Source organism: Anolis carolinensis, chromosome 2, assembly GCF_035594765.1.
Source record: "Anolis carolinensis isolate JA03-04 chromosome 2, rAnoCar3.1.pri, whole genome shotgun sequence".
Lineage (NCBI taxonomy): Eukaryota > Metazoa > Chordata > Lepidosauria > Squamata > Dactyloidae > Anolis > Anolis carolinensis.
Genome location: NC_085842.1, coordinates 187,876,623 through 187,893,645, shown reverse-complemented (window position 1 = coordinate 187,893,645; position 17,023 = coordinate 187,876,623). Strand labels below are relative to the sequence as shown.

Here is a 17,023-nt window from a genome sequence, read left to right as displayed (position 1 = left end):
CACAGTGGGCTGGGGATGTTTGGGTTTATCACTGAAAAGCTTGTTTCCTGACAAATTTAACTCCAAGTCACAGCCCAGTGTTTCATAATTTTACTGTCCAGTGTTTTTGATGGTTAACAATATAATGATAATCATAATAATTTTATTTTTATACCCCGCCCCATCTCCCCAAGGGTACTCGGGGCGGCTTACATGGGGCCAAGCCCAGGCAAAACAGACAATATAAAACACAACAATAAAACAAATCAACAATAAAGCAAGTCATAAAACAAATAAAATCATATAAAATAAACATGCTTGATAAAATCCTGGATTGGCTCCTAAAAACTGGGCCATAAAAGTGCTAGTAGTATCAGATACAGTCGGGGAGAGGACGATACAAAACCATTAAAGTGCTGGGGAAGGCATAAACAAAGGGGACTATGGCCGGCTAAAAGAATAAAGTGCGGTAAAAATAAAAATGGTCAATCCTTTGCTGTGGAAGTCAATCGCCAAAGGCCTGTAGGAAGAGCCAGGTTTTCAGACTCTTCTGAAAAGTAAGGAGGGTAGGGGCCTGCCTGATCTCCCTGGGAAGAGGGTTCCAGAGCCGAGGGGCCATGATGGAGAAGGCCCTCTCCCTGTGACTGCGAGGGTGGTGGGATCGAGAGGAGGGCCTCCCCCGACGAGCGTAGGTTCATAGGGGGAAATGCGGTCACGAAGGTAGGTGGGTCCCAAACCGTTTAGGACTTTGTAGGTGATCACCTGCATCTTGAATTGGGCTCGAAAAATAAACGGCAGCCAATTGAGCTCCTTGAACAGTGGCGTTGAACGCACCCTGTAATTTGCTCCAGTTAGAAGTCTGGCTGAACGCTGGACTAATTGCAATTTTTGGGCCGTCTTCAAGGGCAGCCCCACGTAGAGCGTATTGCAATAATCCAATTTAGAGGTAACTAAGGCATGGACCACCATCGCCAGATCCGATGTCCTGAAGACCATACAATATGTTGCGGCTCTTCAGAGGACCAAAGCCAGTCTCAATTTCTGGTGTTTTGCTACCATTTTCCTTTGAATGGAAACTCTTTTAGAGCCAAACAATGAACCAGGAATTCACAGAGATTTAATCAAGTCCCTGTTTGAAGAAGAAGAATGCTTTTCTTGTATTGCTTGTTGGCATCCAACAACTGCAATATTTTTAAATGGAAGTAGATGTAAGATGATGAATTTGTGGATTTGCCCAGAACAGGCTCAAATGTTGTGTCACTTCCTTTTATAAATAGCGCCGCCCCCCCCCCCCATCTGTATGTACAGTATGTACGGTATAAAAATAAAGGGAGAAAATCTGTTAAAGCCTTTAGTTTCAAAACAAGATCCTCGTTCTTATGAGAACAGGTATGTGCAGTTTGTGACTGCCTGGCTTTTTATGACAATCACAATATAACTATCAGCTGTTTCATCAAGCTTTATAGTATTTTCGCCAATTTGCCTCTCCCCATTTGTCAGATCTGAGCTAAGTAGGTTCAGGTCCGGGCTGTTTGGCTGAGTGCATCCCCTTGTACAAACCCGTGCGGGCCCTGAAGAGGAGAGGCCCTTTTCTCAGTCCCACCTTCATCTCAAGCTCTGTTGGTGGGAATGAGAGAGCGGGCCTTCCTTCTTGGTGGCTGCCCCTCCACTCTTGAACTCCCTTTCTGTCCAGGGAAACCAGAATGGCTCCCTCCCTGCTGTCCTGGTAGGAGGCTAAAACCTCATTCAGACAGGCTTTTAAAGATGAAAGTTTTTAAGATTATGTCAGGGGATGCTGTGGATTTTAGCTTTGAACATGTTTTAATGGATGTTAACTGAATTTTTAATACTGTTTAATTCTATTTCAATGTTTGCATATTGGTATATTTTAAATTATGTCATACTTTTAATGTAAACTGCTTTGAGTCTCCTCCGGGAGAGATAAAGTGGGACATAAATAAACATAAGAAGAAGAACAAGATGATGAAGAAGAAATAGCAAAACTAGGTCTAATGAGGCCAAATGGACCATATTGTGTCTGGTGTGCAGTATTTTCCTCAGTAGGGCAGAGGTTGTGCAAGTGTGCTTATGAAAAGAGTAAGTACCCTATATCCTCATGTGTAAGTTTAGAAATGTTAATTAAAAAATCAACCCCAAAAACTGAGTCTATTTATCCATGGATCTTTGTGAATACTGTACCTTAACCCATATAAAGGAACCATGCCATTCTGTGAGTAAAGTGGCAAAAGGAAGAACCTAGTGCAGCCCCGGAGAACCTTAAAAAAAGTACTTAATCCCTCTTTTCTCTCCATCTTTGTGCTGTTTCTGGGCTTTTTGAATACTTGGATGGGAAATTGGTGGCAGCCACCTCCCTGGTGCAATCTTGCTCCTTTTCTCTCGCTGCAGAAACATCTTAGATTTCATAGGATCATAGAGTTGGAAGAGACCTTGTGGGCCATCCAGTCCAACCCCCTGCCACGAAGCGGGAAAATCGCTTTCAAAGCACCCCCGACAGATGGCCATCTGCCCTCTGTTTAAAAGTCTCCAAAGAAGGAGCCTCCACCACACTCCAGGGCAGAGAGTTCCACTGCTGAACAGCTCTCACAGTGAAGAAGTTCTTCCTGATGTTCAGGTGGAATCTCCTTTCCTGTAGTTTGAAGCTGTTCTGCATCCTAGTCTCCAGGGCAGAAAAAACAAGCTTTCTCCCTACTCCCTATGATTTCCCCTCACATATTTATATATGACTGTCATGTCTTCTCTCAGCCTTCTCTTCTGCAGGCTAAACATGCCCAGTTCTTTAAGTCACTCCTCGTAGGGCTTGTTCTCCAGACCCTTGATCTTTTTAGTTGCCCTCCTCTGGATACATTCCATTTTCTCAACATCTTCCTTAAATTGCGATGCACAGAATTGGACACAGTATTCCAGGTGTGGTCTGACCAAGGCAGAATAGAGGGGTAGCTTGACTTCCTTGGATCTAGACACTATACTCCTTATTGATGCAGGCCAAAATCTCATTCGACTTTTTAGCTGCCACATGACATTGTTGGCTCATGTTTAATTTGTTGTCCATGAGAACTCCAAGATCTTTTTCACACTTACTGCTGTAGAACCAGGCATCCCCCATATTGTATCTTTGCATTTCATTTTTTTTCTGCCTAAGTGGAGTATCTTGCATTTGTCCCTGTTGATTTTGTTAGTTTTAGTCCATCTCTCTAAAACTAACAAAATCAACAGGGACAAATGCAAGATACTCCACTTAGGCAGAAAAAAAATGAAATGCAAAGATACAATATGGGGGATGCCTGGTTCTACAGCAGTAAGTGTGAAAAAAAAAGTTTTAGTCCATCTCTCGGAGCCCCCAGATGGCGTAGTGGACTAAGTGACTTGAAGGTTGGGTTGCTGACCTGAAAGCTGCCAGGTTCGAATCCCACCTGGGGAGAGTGTGGATGAGCTCCCTCTATCAGCTCCAGCTCCATGCGGGGACATGAGAGAAGCCTCCCACAAGGATGGTAAAAACGTCAAAACATCCGGGTGTCCCCTGGGCAACGTCCTTGCAGACGGCCAATTCTCTCACTCCAGAAGCAACTCCAGTTGCTCCTGACACGAAAAAAAAGTCCATCTCTCTAATCTGTCAAGATCATTTTGAATTCTGCTCTTGTCTTCTGGAGTATTGGCCATTCCTCCCAATTTGGTGTTGTCTGCAAACTTGATGATCATGCCTTCTAACCCTTCATCTAAGTCATTAATAAAGATGTTTACTTAGCCAATTAGAGATCCACCTAACCGTAGTTTTGCCTAGCCCACATTTGACTAGTTTGTTTGCCAGAAGGTCATAAGGGACCTTGTCATAGGCCTTACTGAAATCCAGATACACTACATCCTTGGCATTCCCTGCATCTACCCAGTTTGCAACTCTTATTGAAAAAAATGTATCCAGACTATCTATCAAAACTTATAATTTTGTCCCCAAAACCTGTTCTCAACAAATACATGACTCATACTAACTCATACACGAGTACATACAGTAATTCACTGTGGATTCAGTGGAGTTTTTTTAAGGTGAAATGTCCCCCAAAAGAATTGGTATCCCTTGTGCTAGAACTTGTGCTTTGAATTCCAGCTCTGTGTCTTTTACAGCAACTGGACTCATCAAAAAGTGGGAGAAACGGACTTATCCTCCTTTTTTATTTATTTGGTTCATATCCTGCCTTTCTCCGAAAATGAGACCCAACATTTATTCCCTTCATTTCGTTTGTATCGGGATGCTGTTGAAAGTACAGGATTAGAGCCAGAATACAAAGTGATTGTGCTAATAATGTTTTCCTTGATTGAAAAGCATTATAGGCAGTCCCCAAGTTATGAGCAAGTTAGGTTCTTAGATTCGTTCTCCAGCTGAATTTGTTTGTAGGTCGGAACAGGTACATTTTTAAGTGTAAATCCAGGTCCAGGTCCAGGTCCAGAGGGGGGGGGGGGGGAGAGAGAGAACACACACCTCTATAGTGTTTGTTTTGCTGTCTGTCAGATTTCACCTCACTTTCTGTCCCTTTGATAATTGGATTTTGAAAAATATGGCTTGTTGGTGAGAAAGCTTCAGTGGAGATGCCTTTTCCCCATGATATGTCTTCCAGGAGTGAATTCCCTTCTGATGGGCAGATTTTTCTCACTTTCTGTAGGTTCACCCCATTCTTAACTAGGAGTCGGATGTTTGTAACTCGGGGACTGCCTATATTTCAGTTCTTAAAAATTATGATTCTAAGCTGTTCTGAATATTTAAATCAATACATTGGTGGCAATTTTTAATACTCAGAACTACAAATTTTAAGATTGATCATTCTGGGGGGAAGCTTTTGGTTCCAGTATTCTCTTCTGAGGAAGGCTAAGCGAAGGATGATAGACGCATTTGAACTGTGGTGTTGGAGGAAAATTCTGAGAGTGCCTTGGACTGCAAGAAGATCCAACCAGTCTGTACTTGAGGAAATAATGCCCGGCGGCTCTCTGGAGGGAAGGATATTAGAGGCAAAGATGAAGTACTTTGGCCACATCATGAGAAGACAGGAAAGTTTGGAGAAGAGAATGATGCTAGGGAAAATGGAAGGAAAAAGAAAGAGGGGCCGACCAAGAGCAAGATGGATGGATGGTATCCTTGAAATGACTGGCTTGACCTTGAAGGAGCTGGGAGTGGCAGACAGGAAGCTCTGGCGGGGGCTGGTCCATGAGGTCACGAAGAGTTGGAAGTGACTGAACAAATAAACAACAAATTCTCTTCTGATAGGTATCTAGTATAGTGTGTTGAAAAAGCAGCATTTGCTTTTTTGGAATGTAATGTTTTTCCCAAGCCGTGGTCGATTGAATCCATGGATGCAGAACTTGTCGATACAGAGGGCCAACTATAAATAAACGTTCAACTGATTTGTTTCCTTAAGAAGGGCTGGTTAATTATTTTTACATACAGTCCTCAAAGTACTAGGGAATTGGATCATAGCTGTTAATTCCAGAGATTGAAACAGTCTTCAAATGTGTTCAAAATCAAACTGAACTGCTTACATATTTATCTATGGTTTACTAGGTATTGAATCCGAAGGAAAGCAATAATCTATGCCAGCTAAACCTGGCACAGATTCCCCCCAGAGCTTCAAGTGTTATTTTCTCTCACACCTCTCTCTCTCACTTTTTGTAGGGGGGCATTGTTTGGGCAAGGCCGAAAATTCAAAATCAACAGGTCCTTGGATGAGTCAGATGGAGGGTGGGGCAAAGGAAATGCTTATTTCCTGAACTGAATTTCCACAAGAGTAATGCTTCTCAGTGCTTCTTTCACTCACAACGCTAGCTGGGAAATCTCCACTGTCCCTGAGTGATCTTCATTTTGCTGCCTTAGTTCGGTAAAGATGACTGCTATCCTGCTACTCAACATAGCCTGCCTTCTTAGTTTCTGCCTGCCTTTGGGTGAGTCCAAAATGTAATCCATTAAAAGGGGTAATTTTGGAAACTCTTAAATGTGTGGTCAACCTGGAAACTCTATAATTCCAAGAGCACCAAATGAAAGATGATACCAAATGTCACAAAGGGTGTTTGTATTTGTGTGATTTTTACATGTGATGAATTTTGCACAGTGATATCACTTCCATGTCAGAAAGGATATGCAAACATATCCCTGTTGCTAGGTTTGCAATTTGTAGAAATACCTTAGTTTTGACAGTTTCCTATATGGCAATATGTATGTATATGAAAGCTGAAGCAATGTGTACTTTAATTACCAAATGTAATTTTACATTAGAAACCTTAGTCAAAAAGGCAACTCTAAAAAGCTGGGCTGAGTTATCAATGAATCAATGTCCATACTGCATCTTAACCATTCCTTTCTCTGAGTAGAGTGTCCGAAGATGGGATCTCAGTCGATCCCAGTAGAACCTTTAAAAAAGCACCTATCTCCTATATTTTTTTCACTACAGTGCCACTTCTGGCCTTTTTGAATGCCTAGATGAGGAAATGGCAACAGCAGGCAAGACTGGTTGGCCCAAAATTGGAGGAAGATCTTTGATATTGAGGATTTGTATAGGAGAGAGAATTTTAACTAGGGCTGCTTATCATCCAACCAAGTAACCGGCAGCACCCTGTTGAAAATTCCTTTACTACATAAACTGATATCGAGTTATGATTTTGGGGGGTCCCCTTCTTTGGGAGGGAACCCTAGCTCCAGCCCCCGGCCATGGGTCCGAGGATCCTGGCAAGGGGAGAGCCGCTAAAGATCAAGGTTTCTCGCTACAACATCTCACCCTCAGACGTGAAGAAAGAAGACCGAGTTGTTTATTCAGTTCAGCTGAAAAGGATGACACCCACGATCGTTCGTCAAGGAGCCATGTCACATAACACATTACAACACTTTTTATAACATAAAAACAGGGCGTCAACTTTGGATTTCCTACGGCCGTCCCTTCAGACCAGCCTCACGCTGATTGGTTGTTGCTAACAGTGGGAGGGGGAGGCAGTTTGGCCCCTCAGCCAGTCAGGAGCAGGGAGGCAGGCCGGGCGGGAAACAATGAACCAGGGATGGTTTTTTGGGTGGGTTTAAGTGATTCATGGAGGACAATAATGGCTAGCGAGATCCCCTGGGGTTCTCAAGCCAACCAAATATTGTTCTGCAGAAGTGGGAATATACATCTGTGTCTGGCAGAAACGCCAGAATCCGGTTTCCTAAAGGCTGAATATTGAAACAAATGGGTGAGGCTTTTGACAGTGGAATCAGCTAGGTGTGTAGACAAAGGAGTGAGGCGGTTTTGGGTAATCTCCACTTTCCGAGGGCGGAGGGTTTTACTCTAGGCCAAGGGTCCTCAAACTTTTAAAGCAGAGGGCTTCAGACCACAATCCTTCAGACTGTTGAGGGGCCAAATTATCATTTGGGGGGAAAAATTCCTATGCACACTGCACATATCTTATTAGTAGTGCAAAACAACAACAATAACAATGAAAGAACAATACAATATTTAAAAATGAAAATAATTTTAACCAACATAAACCTATCAGGATTTCAATAGGAAGTGTGGGCCTGCTTCTGGCCAATGAGATAGTCAGGTTAATTAGGATTGTTGTTGTTGTTGTGTGTCTTCAAGTCATTTCAGACTTTGGGCGAGCCTAAGTCCAAAATTATTTATTTATTCATTTACTACATTTATTTACTACACTTATATCCCACCCTTTTCACCCTGAAGGGAACTCAGAGCAGCTGTATGTACATACAGTATATTATATTATTAGCATAGCACAATATTAGCATTATATATTACTATATTGAACTATACCACTATACTGTAATATTATATGTAATATATAACATATAATTAATATTATTATATGGTATTATTATTAGCATTATATTGTATAAATTGTATAGACTCAGTCTTTTAAACTTGAACACGCCTATCTGTATTTTATAATGCGTTTTATGAATGTTTATGTAAGTTAATTTTTAACTGATTTATAGTGTATTGTACAGGTTTAATATGTGTGTTTTATTGTAAGCCGCCCTGAGTCCCCTGTTGGGTGAGAAGGGCGGGATATAAATGTTGTAATAAATAAATAAATAAATAAATAAATAAATAAATACAATAATATTATTATCAATATAATATGTATATACAATATATTATATTATTAAAACGGATATAAAATATTATATTATAAATGAGGGCGGGGGCCAGGTAAATGACCTTGGAGGGCCGCATCCGGCCCCCGGGCCTTAGTTTGGGGACCCCTGCTCTAGGCACTCTACCTTGAGTGGCCAAGCTCAGATGTTCAAGGGAACAGCCATTCCTTATTGTTCATGCAAAATGCCTTGATTGAGACCTCTTTAAGCGTGTGTGATTATGTGCCGAAATGCTGGGGTCATGCCAAGGTGACATTTCCTATTTTAAAAGTTCATATATGAGGCATTTTGGGAAGGGAGATATATAGAAATATATAGAATACATTCATAGAACCAGAAATCATATTGCCTACTCCCACCCACCCAAAGGTCCAGAATGAGTTCATGAAGTTTCATAGGAAAGTCCAGAATCCAAGGGAAAAGACAAGGGGGTTTTCATTTGAATGTCCACAGCCTTCAATATATATATGATGGCTCAGGGCACAAGAGGACCTCTGGATGATCCTCTCCGTGTCTGCACGCAGTCCGAACTACAACATTTGGCTTTTTCCTCTTGTCAGCCCCCATTCCAAAGCCCAGCTTTTGATAAAGGGCCTTCTGCCTGCGAACTAACGACTCAGTTAATTGTTTCCTTCCCCAGTCAATAGTTCTAAAACAAGAGAAAATCTACAACTGGGCTTGGCAACAAAACAGGAAAAGACATTGCACAAGGAAATAATATTGGAAAATGTGTGTCAAGGGGAATACAGGAAAAGCAGAAAGATAAGCAGTGAGAAATAAGGGCAAGATTGTAAAGCATGTGGTTTAAAATTGGCTAACTCTTTTGTCTGGATAAACAAAAAAGGGAGTGCTTTTGTTTGTGAGTCACTGGTTCAGGAAAGGATTAGGGGAGTTGTTATCTCTTGCCTCAGGTTAAAAGGTCAAACACCTTTTGTGCAGGGAATCACAGCAAACAGTAAAATATCTCAGTTACCTTCTGCTATAAATATATGAAATATAGGACATAAAGCCTTGATTTTTGAACTATCTTTTACAAAGTCCTGGGGGGGCGTCGATCACACAACGATTTAAGTAACACTGTTTTCTCCATTTGTCACATTGGCAACATTACTGGCTGGGATTCTTAAAATTGGCATCGAAGGTTTGGCTTCTAGGGGGAAACAATGTTCATGTTGGACATCTATATTGTATCTTTTCTCTATTCTCAATGGAATGAAGACTTGAAATTGCTCTGTTTCTGTTCACACTGTGGAGCAATTCATAGCAGAGCTTGGAGTTACGGTTTCATAGAATCATTGCAAAACAGTCCCAATATGCAGCAGTTCATTTATCTCCCCATCTCACTCCAAAATTCTTTCAAAAACATAGGAGTTGAAATCAAAACCCTTTCCAAAGCATGTGGGAAATGAAAGTAACCAACCTGCTCTATGCATCTATGAATGGCCTTCTCCTTATTCTGTTCATTTTACCAGAAGTAAATGCTCTGCTCTTTGTACTCAAAATGTTCCCTATTGAGAGTGACACATTGGAAAGGAATGTAGTGGGGAATTCCTCATACATGAATGTGAATATGGACTGGTGACAAAGCCAATGTGATATAGTGTCTAGGGTGTTGGATCAGGACATGGGAGACATTGCTTCTTGTTCCCAATGAATCATGGTATTGACTGGGTAAGCCTGGTGTTTCAGCCCACCCTCCAAGTCTATCAACTTGTCAGGTTCACTCCCAGTTAAATCTATCATTAAATTTTCAGCAGCATTGAAGATGTCGTCACTTTTTTTTCTTCACTAGTCAGAATCAGTCTTGTCCTTCTCAGTTGTCAGTGTCTATGCCACAGTTTTTAAGTCCATCTTTAAATCTCTTTTCCTGCCCACCAACATTACGTTTCCCGTTCTTGAATTCGGAGTAGAGTAACTGCTTTGGGAGACGGTGATTGGGCATTCGGACAACGTGGCCAGTCCAGCGGAGTTGATGGCGTAGGAGCATCGCTTCAATGTTGGTGGTCTTTGCTTCTTCCAGCATGCTGACATTTGTCTGCCTGTCTTCCCAAGAGATTTGCAGGATTTTTCTGAGGCAATGCTGATGGAAACGCTCCAGGAGTTTGGTGTGATGTCTGTAGACCGTCCACGTTTCGCAGGCATAGAGCAGGGTTGGGAGGACAATGGCTTTATAAACAAGCACCTTGGTATCTCTACGGATGTCCCGGTCATCAAACACTCTCTGCTTCATTCTGAAAAATGCTGCGCTCGCAGAGCTCAGGCGGTGTTGTATTTCAGTGTCAATGTTGACTTTTGTGGAGAGGTGGCTGCCAAGGTAGAGGAAATGGTCAATGTTTTCTAATGTTACACCATTAAGCTGTATTCCTGGCATTGCAGAGGGATTAGCTGGTGCCTATTGGAAGAGCACTGTGGTTTTCTCGATGGTCAATGAGAGGCCGAACTTCTCGTATGCTTCTGCGAAGGTGTTTAGAGTGGCTTATAGGTCTTCTTTTGAATACGCACAGACTACGTTGTCAGCGGCATATTGGAGTTCTATAACAGATGTTGTGGTGACCTTGGTTTTGGCTTTCGGTCTGCTGAGATTAAATAGCTTGCAATCTGTCCTATAGATGATTTCCACTCCGGTGGGAAGCTTCCAGTCAACAAGGTGAAGTATCATAGTGGTGAAGATGGAAAATAAGGTAGAGGCAATAACATATCCCTGCTTGACACCTGATTCCACCTTAAATGGGTCACTTTGGGAGCCGTTGCTGTCCAAGACTGTTGCCATCATGTCATCATGGAGGAGCCGGAGGAAGTTCAAAAATTTGTCAGGGCACCCGATTTTTTGGAGAATGGTCCAGAGAGCATTGCGATTCACTGTGTCGAATGCCTTTGCAAGGTCAATGAATGCCATGTACAGAGGTTGGTTTTGTTCCCTGCATTTTTCTTGGAGCTGTCGAGCAGTGAAGATCATGTCCACTGTTCCTCTGGAGGGACGGAAGCCATTCTGGGATTCTGGGAGGGTGTCTTCTGAGACAGGGAGAAGGCGGTTTGAAAGGATTCTTGCGAGGATTTTCCCAGCGGAGGTTAGAAGGGAGATACTGCAATAGTTCCCGCAGTCTGTTCTGTCCCCTTTCTTGAAAAGAGTGATGATAGGTGGCATCCTTGAAGTCTGCTGGGATTTTCTCGGTCATCCACACTTTTTCAATGAGCTGGTGGAGTTGTTGTATCAGCTCAGGTCCACCCGTTTTGAAGATTTTTGCAGGGATCCCATCAGGTCCACTGGCTTTGTTGTTTTTTTTGTTGGCTAATGGCATTGCTAACTTCTTCCAAACTAGGCAGTGCTGCAAGCTTATCCCTGGTTTGTTGTTGCGGGATTTGTGAGAGGGTCTCTTCGGCCACATTGGAGCTGCGATTCAGCAGGTTCTGGTAGTGCTCTTTCCAACGCAGTGCAATTGATGTGTTGTCCTTCAGAATTTTGGTTCCATCTGATGAGCGTAGAGGCTGTATGCCATGGTTTCTTGGTCCGTAAATGATCTTTGTGGCTTTGAAAAATCCCTGAGCATCATGGGTATCTGCAAAGTGTTGGATTTCTTCAGCCTTCTTTGTCCACCAGATGTTCTTGAGTTCTCTGGTCCTTCTTTGGACCTCAGCTTTTGCACTGGCATAGATCTTTTTCTTGGCAGCACAGTTGGTGTCTCTCTGCCATGTTCGGAAGGCTTTCCTTTTGTTATCAATTAACTGTTGGATCTCTTTGTCATTATCGTCAAACCAGTCTTGATGTTTCTTAGTTTGGTATCCAATGGTTTCTTCTCAGGCTGTGATGATGGAGGTTTTCAGTTTGTTCCAATATTCCTCAACATTTTCGGGGTGTTCTGTGGGTAGATGATCTTTGAGTGTTGTTTGGAGAAAGGCTCATTTGGAGGGCTCCTGAAGTGCTTGGGTGTTCATTTTACGCCTTGTTTTTCTTCCTTGGAGTCTGCGTTTGGGGACGATCTTGATAGCCATCGTGGATCGGATTAACCTGTGGTCTGTCCAACAATCATCAGGACCTGTCATGTCTATTGTAAGAAGCACATCGCAGCGGTCTCTGGCACGTGTAATTACATAGTCCAAGAGGTGCCAATGCTTTGACTGGGGGTGCTTCCATGATGTCTTGAGCTTGTTTTTCTGGCGGAAGAGCGTGTTGGTGATAACAAGGTTGTGCTCTCCGCATTTGGTGAGAAGCAAGATGCCATTCGAGTTGCTGTTTCCGACCCCGTCTTTTCCTATGATCCCTGGCCACAGGTCGGAGTCCCATCCAACTCTGGCATTAAAGTCCCCCAGGAGGATGATTTTGTCCTTCTCCGATAGGATGGTGTCCAGCTGACAATAAAAATTTTCCTTGATGTCTTCGTCAGCATCTAGAGTTGGTGCATAGGCACATATGATGGTTGCCTGTTGGTTTTTGGCAAGGTTAATTCAGAGGGTTGAGAGTCGTTCATTGATGCCAGTGGATGCCTCAGTCAGGTGCTTCACCAGGTCATTTCTGATAGCAAAGCCAAGTCCATGTATTCTTCGCTTTTCTTCAGGTAGTCCCTTCAAGAAGAAGTAAATAAAGAATGGTATGGCTGTAATTACTCTTAGGGCTGCCTACATTGGCAACATACCCCAAATCCCCCGCCCTCCAATTTTGGCAAGTGTCTTAGCTAACATCAGCAAATGTGCCCGGCAAGGGCCAAGAGTTCTTCTATGCTTCAGGGCTGCTGCTATGAACAATGACAAAGTGACTATCCTATAAGGCCAGACAAGGCTCCTGCCACTGTTGCAGTTCAGGAGCAGAGTGTGAAACAAACTCTACAGAATTTGGGGCTGGTCTGAAGCATCAGTGCTATAGACTGGCCTGGATTTAGTTGTCTGAGTAGATGGACTCTTTGGACCTCATCACATTGGTCTTTGGCTCTGTCCTGGGATGCTTCCAGGGTAGAGACAGGACAGAGCCCACTGGAGCCCATCACATGACGCAAAGTCATAGGACAGAGTCCTGAGAACATGGGAGACTTCCCATATTCTCATCCAGTAAGTTGGAGAAAGCATGTGGGGAAGTTGGGTAGCAACACTTTCCCCATGGGGAAGCAGTTTTCCCCGCTGCTCGCCCGATTTGCCCCGCTGCCCCAAGATGCCCCCGTTGTTCCCCGGATTGAAGACCGCATCTGATTCAGTCCCCAGTCTGCTTTCCTTTACAGGTTTGTAGTGAGGATACAGTGGGGGAAAGAGAGTGTTGTGCACACTGCCTTGAGCTTGTCAAAAGGCAAGCAAGATAGAAGTATCAATGAAAGAAGGGAGTGAGAGAGGGAAATGGAGTGTTCTTTGGCAGAACATAAGAGAAAACACAAACACACAACTGTAAAGCTACCAGTAGCAGTAACAAAACATTTCTAAAGGAGTGATATACACAGTCCCCTCTTCTCCTCCCTCTGCAATCCCTGGTGTCCACTACCCTTTAGATAGGTTCACATTTCACAGTGATAATGCTGTGATTCCATTTCAATTGCTATGGCAAGCAACTTGTGGATGCTTCAATTTTCTGTGTAGGAATAGGTAATTACCATTCTGACCTATAAAGCTCTAGTGGTCTCCTAAACTACAGTTCCCAGGATTGCATAGGATGGAAGCTTTGTAAAAGGGCCTGAGATTTTTGAGGCGGCGGCAGCAGGGGAGTGGGCTTCAGGAAGCAGAATTACCCCACCACCACCACCACCTAGAATTGCTAGTGGCATCTGTTTTGTCTGTGGGACATGGGGTTCATAGTATCATAGACTCATAGATTCATAGAGACCTCCAAGGGCAATTTAATCTAAATCCCTTCTGCCATGCAGGAACACGTAATCCAAGCAATCCTGTCAAATAGTCACTCAGCCTCTGTTTAAAAACCTCCAGGGTGAGATTCCACCGCACTCTGAGGCAGCATACTCCGTTGTGAAACAGCTATTCCGAATATTTAAGTGGTAGTTGGAATCCAGGCGGTGGCGCAGTGTGTTAAAGCGCTGAGCTGCTGAACTTGCAGACCAAAAGGTCCCAGGTTCAAATCCTGGGAGCAGAATGAGCGCCCGCTGTTAGCCCCAGCTCCTGCCAACCTAGCAGTTTGAAAACATGCAAACATGTAGATAAATAGGTACTGCTCCGGCGGGAAGGTAACAGCGCTCCATGCAGTCATGCTAGCCACATGACCTTGGAGGTGTCTAGAGACAACGCCGGCTCTTCGGCTTAGAAATGGAGATGAGCACCAACCCCCAGAGTCGGACACGACTGGACTTAACGTCAGGGGAAAACCTTTACCTTTACCCTAGTTGGAATCCATTGCTCCATGTCCTGATCTCTGAAAAAGCAGAAAACAAACTTGCTCCTTCTTCAATGTGACATCCTTTCAAATATTTAAACATGGCTATTACGTCTCCTCTTAACCTTTTCTTCTCAGATAAACATACCCTAAACAACTCCTCACAGGTAATGACTTTCAAACCATTGGATATTACCTAAAGACACAGAAGGGCTTAATTGCAGAAGGCAGCCACTAACTACAAAATTCCATCCTAGGCAGGGGTCCAAATGTGAGCTGCATGCATTTATTGCTAGACTTAAGGCCTGCTGCATGTAGGAGCTATACCTCAGGTTAGGTTTGTACTGTGCATTTGTTTTACATTTCATCAAAAGGATTGGCTCTTAATGGCAAAATGAGCAAACATCCCCTTAAGGTTGTTTCTCTATGGTAGATGGTAATATCATCACCACCATCATTTGTAGTAATTTTGGAACAGAAATCCATACTTTTCCCTCTATTTTCCCTTCAACTCTTCAAACAGTACAAAAAGAGAAAGAAATATTCACAGTTTGGGAAAGAGGAAACTTTGACTGAGCAAAATGAAAAGCTGAAGAAAGACAAGAAAGCAAGGAAAGGAAGGCAAATGGGTAAAGGAGGTAGGAGTAGTTGGAGAGGGTAAATACGGAATTTCCTTTGCAAAGCTGGCTATTTGAATTTTTTTGGTTTTGTGCTTTCAAGGTATTTTGAATATCCAGGACCCTATGAAGCCTCTTCTTAGCAATGTTTGCTTAGACCATTTTAATTTTTTCTACTCAGGACTTTTTTGGACCAATAATATTTTACACTGCCCCAGTTTTATAGGTTAATCAGTGGCTGACACCAGATGAAAGACTCCCTCTTGGGCACACAGAAGACTGGGCGACTTGAAAGGCGCTGAACAGACTGTGCTCTGGCACCACGAGATGCAGAGCTAATCTTAGGAAATGGGACTACGAAGTAGAGTCCACAACATGCGAGAGGAGAAGAGCAAACCACAGACCACCTATTACAATGTAGTCTGATACCTACCACATGCACCATGGAGGACCTTCTTACAGCAACACCAGAGGCAGTCCAAGTGGCCAGCTACTGGTCAAGGAACATTCAGTATAATGTCAAGTTGTTGGTTATTTTCAAACTTTGTTTGTGTTTTCAAATACATTATAACTTGTACCCTCGGTTCGCATCTGACATGATAAATAAATAGGTATATACAATACGTATAACAACTAAACATTTACCAATAACAAATCAGCATTTGCAAGGCTTGCTAAACAGGGTGATTTTCCTTTCTATGAAGTGTAGCGGAAGCATCTTCTGCAGGGTCCACTGTAAACACTGCAGAACAGATTCGTGTAAATGTCTAAAACAGCCACTAGGTGCCAAATTTTTTTCGGGATCCCAGCATTGAGCCTAGGGGACGCATTTGTGGGTAGGACCCACGGTTTAAGAAGCAGTGGCTTTGATGAACTTTGCTGTTGCCTTCTTCCTTTCAGTGTGAGAATGCATGACTTACACACAGTCATCCAGTGGGTTTCCATGGTTGATCAGAGATTTAAACCCTGGCCTCCCTGAGTCCTATTCCAACACCTTTCTCAGTAAACGAATTCACTTAAAACAAACTGACTTTTTAAATTTGAAAGTGCTGCGTATTCATCTTTTGAGTTATACGAAATGTTTTCACACTCTCTCTTAACTTAATAAGAATGGAGAACTTTCATTTTCTATTTGAGGTGTTACATGTGGTAGATTGTAGGTGGATAGGGTTGATTTCAGGAATAGAAACACATTTGTAATGTGGAAATAAGCCACAAACAGAAGCTCCCTGTTCTACCTCTGTTGGTGCGTCATTCAGTCAGCTGCAAGACATCTCAGTTGGATTTCCCACATCTTTGTTGTCAACAGTTTCTACCAACAGACTGAGGACCAAAGTAATCTAGTCAGCCCTCCACCTTCACTGAGGTTAGGGGTGCAGGAAAGTGGGAAAGCAATAAGTGAATATTTATCTTTTTTTTAACCTGAGAGAATCTAGTTCCTCCAATGCAGTTTTTGCTCAAGTGATAATTCCCCCACACAAGAAGCAGCCAGGCTTTGAAGCTGCAAGACAATTCAATGCTAATTAAGCTGGCCAATTGCAACGTTCACACTTGTTGCACATAGACAAGAGTTCTTTCTCCCACCCTGGACACTATTCCACAGATATATAAACCCCATGTGCCTAGTTTCCAACAGACCTCACAACCTCTGAGGATGCCTGCCACAGATTTGGGCAAAACATCAGGAGAGAATGCTTCTGGAACATGGTCATACAGCCTGGAAAAATCACAGGAACCCAATGATTGTGGCCATGAAAGCCTTCAACAACACATTGTCCACAGAGTTGTGCCGGAGGACCTAGCAATTTCAAGAGAGGTGTTTTCTTTAAGAAACTCTAGGTCCTCCAGTACAACACTATTGTCAACTCCTACTGGAAGTGGACCCTAGTGTCACAGTGGAAGACACTGCCATATAGAATCCAGATTATCTCCTTTGAACTGGATTATATGGCAGTATAGATTTATATAATTCCATTCAAAGCAGAT

The 17,023-nt window shown here is 42.9% G+C and overlaps 1 protein-coding gene across 2 annotated transcripts in view; it reads left to right on the top strand.

Annotated features, from left to right (window-relative positions):
- Positions 1 to 4,444: 4,444 nt before the first annotated feature.
- The window catches only part of LOC103281251 (intercellular adhesion molecule 3), a 55,642-nt gene continuing 43,063 nt past the window's right edge, over positions 4,445 to 17,023 (top strand). For both annotated transcript variants that reach the window (XM_008122427.3, XM_008122428.3), the window contains exon 1: positions 4,445 to 5,922. In XM_008122427.3, coding sequence (XP_008120634.2) covers positions 5,865 to 5,922 — 58 coding nt within the window. In that variant the 5' untranslated portion in view covers positions 4,445 to 5,864. The remainder of the gene's footprint in view (positions 5,923 to 17,023) is intronic.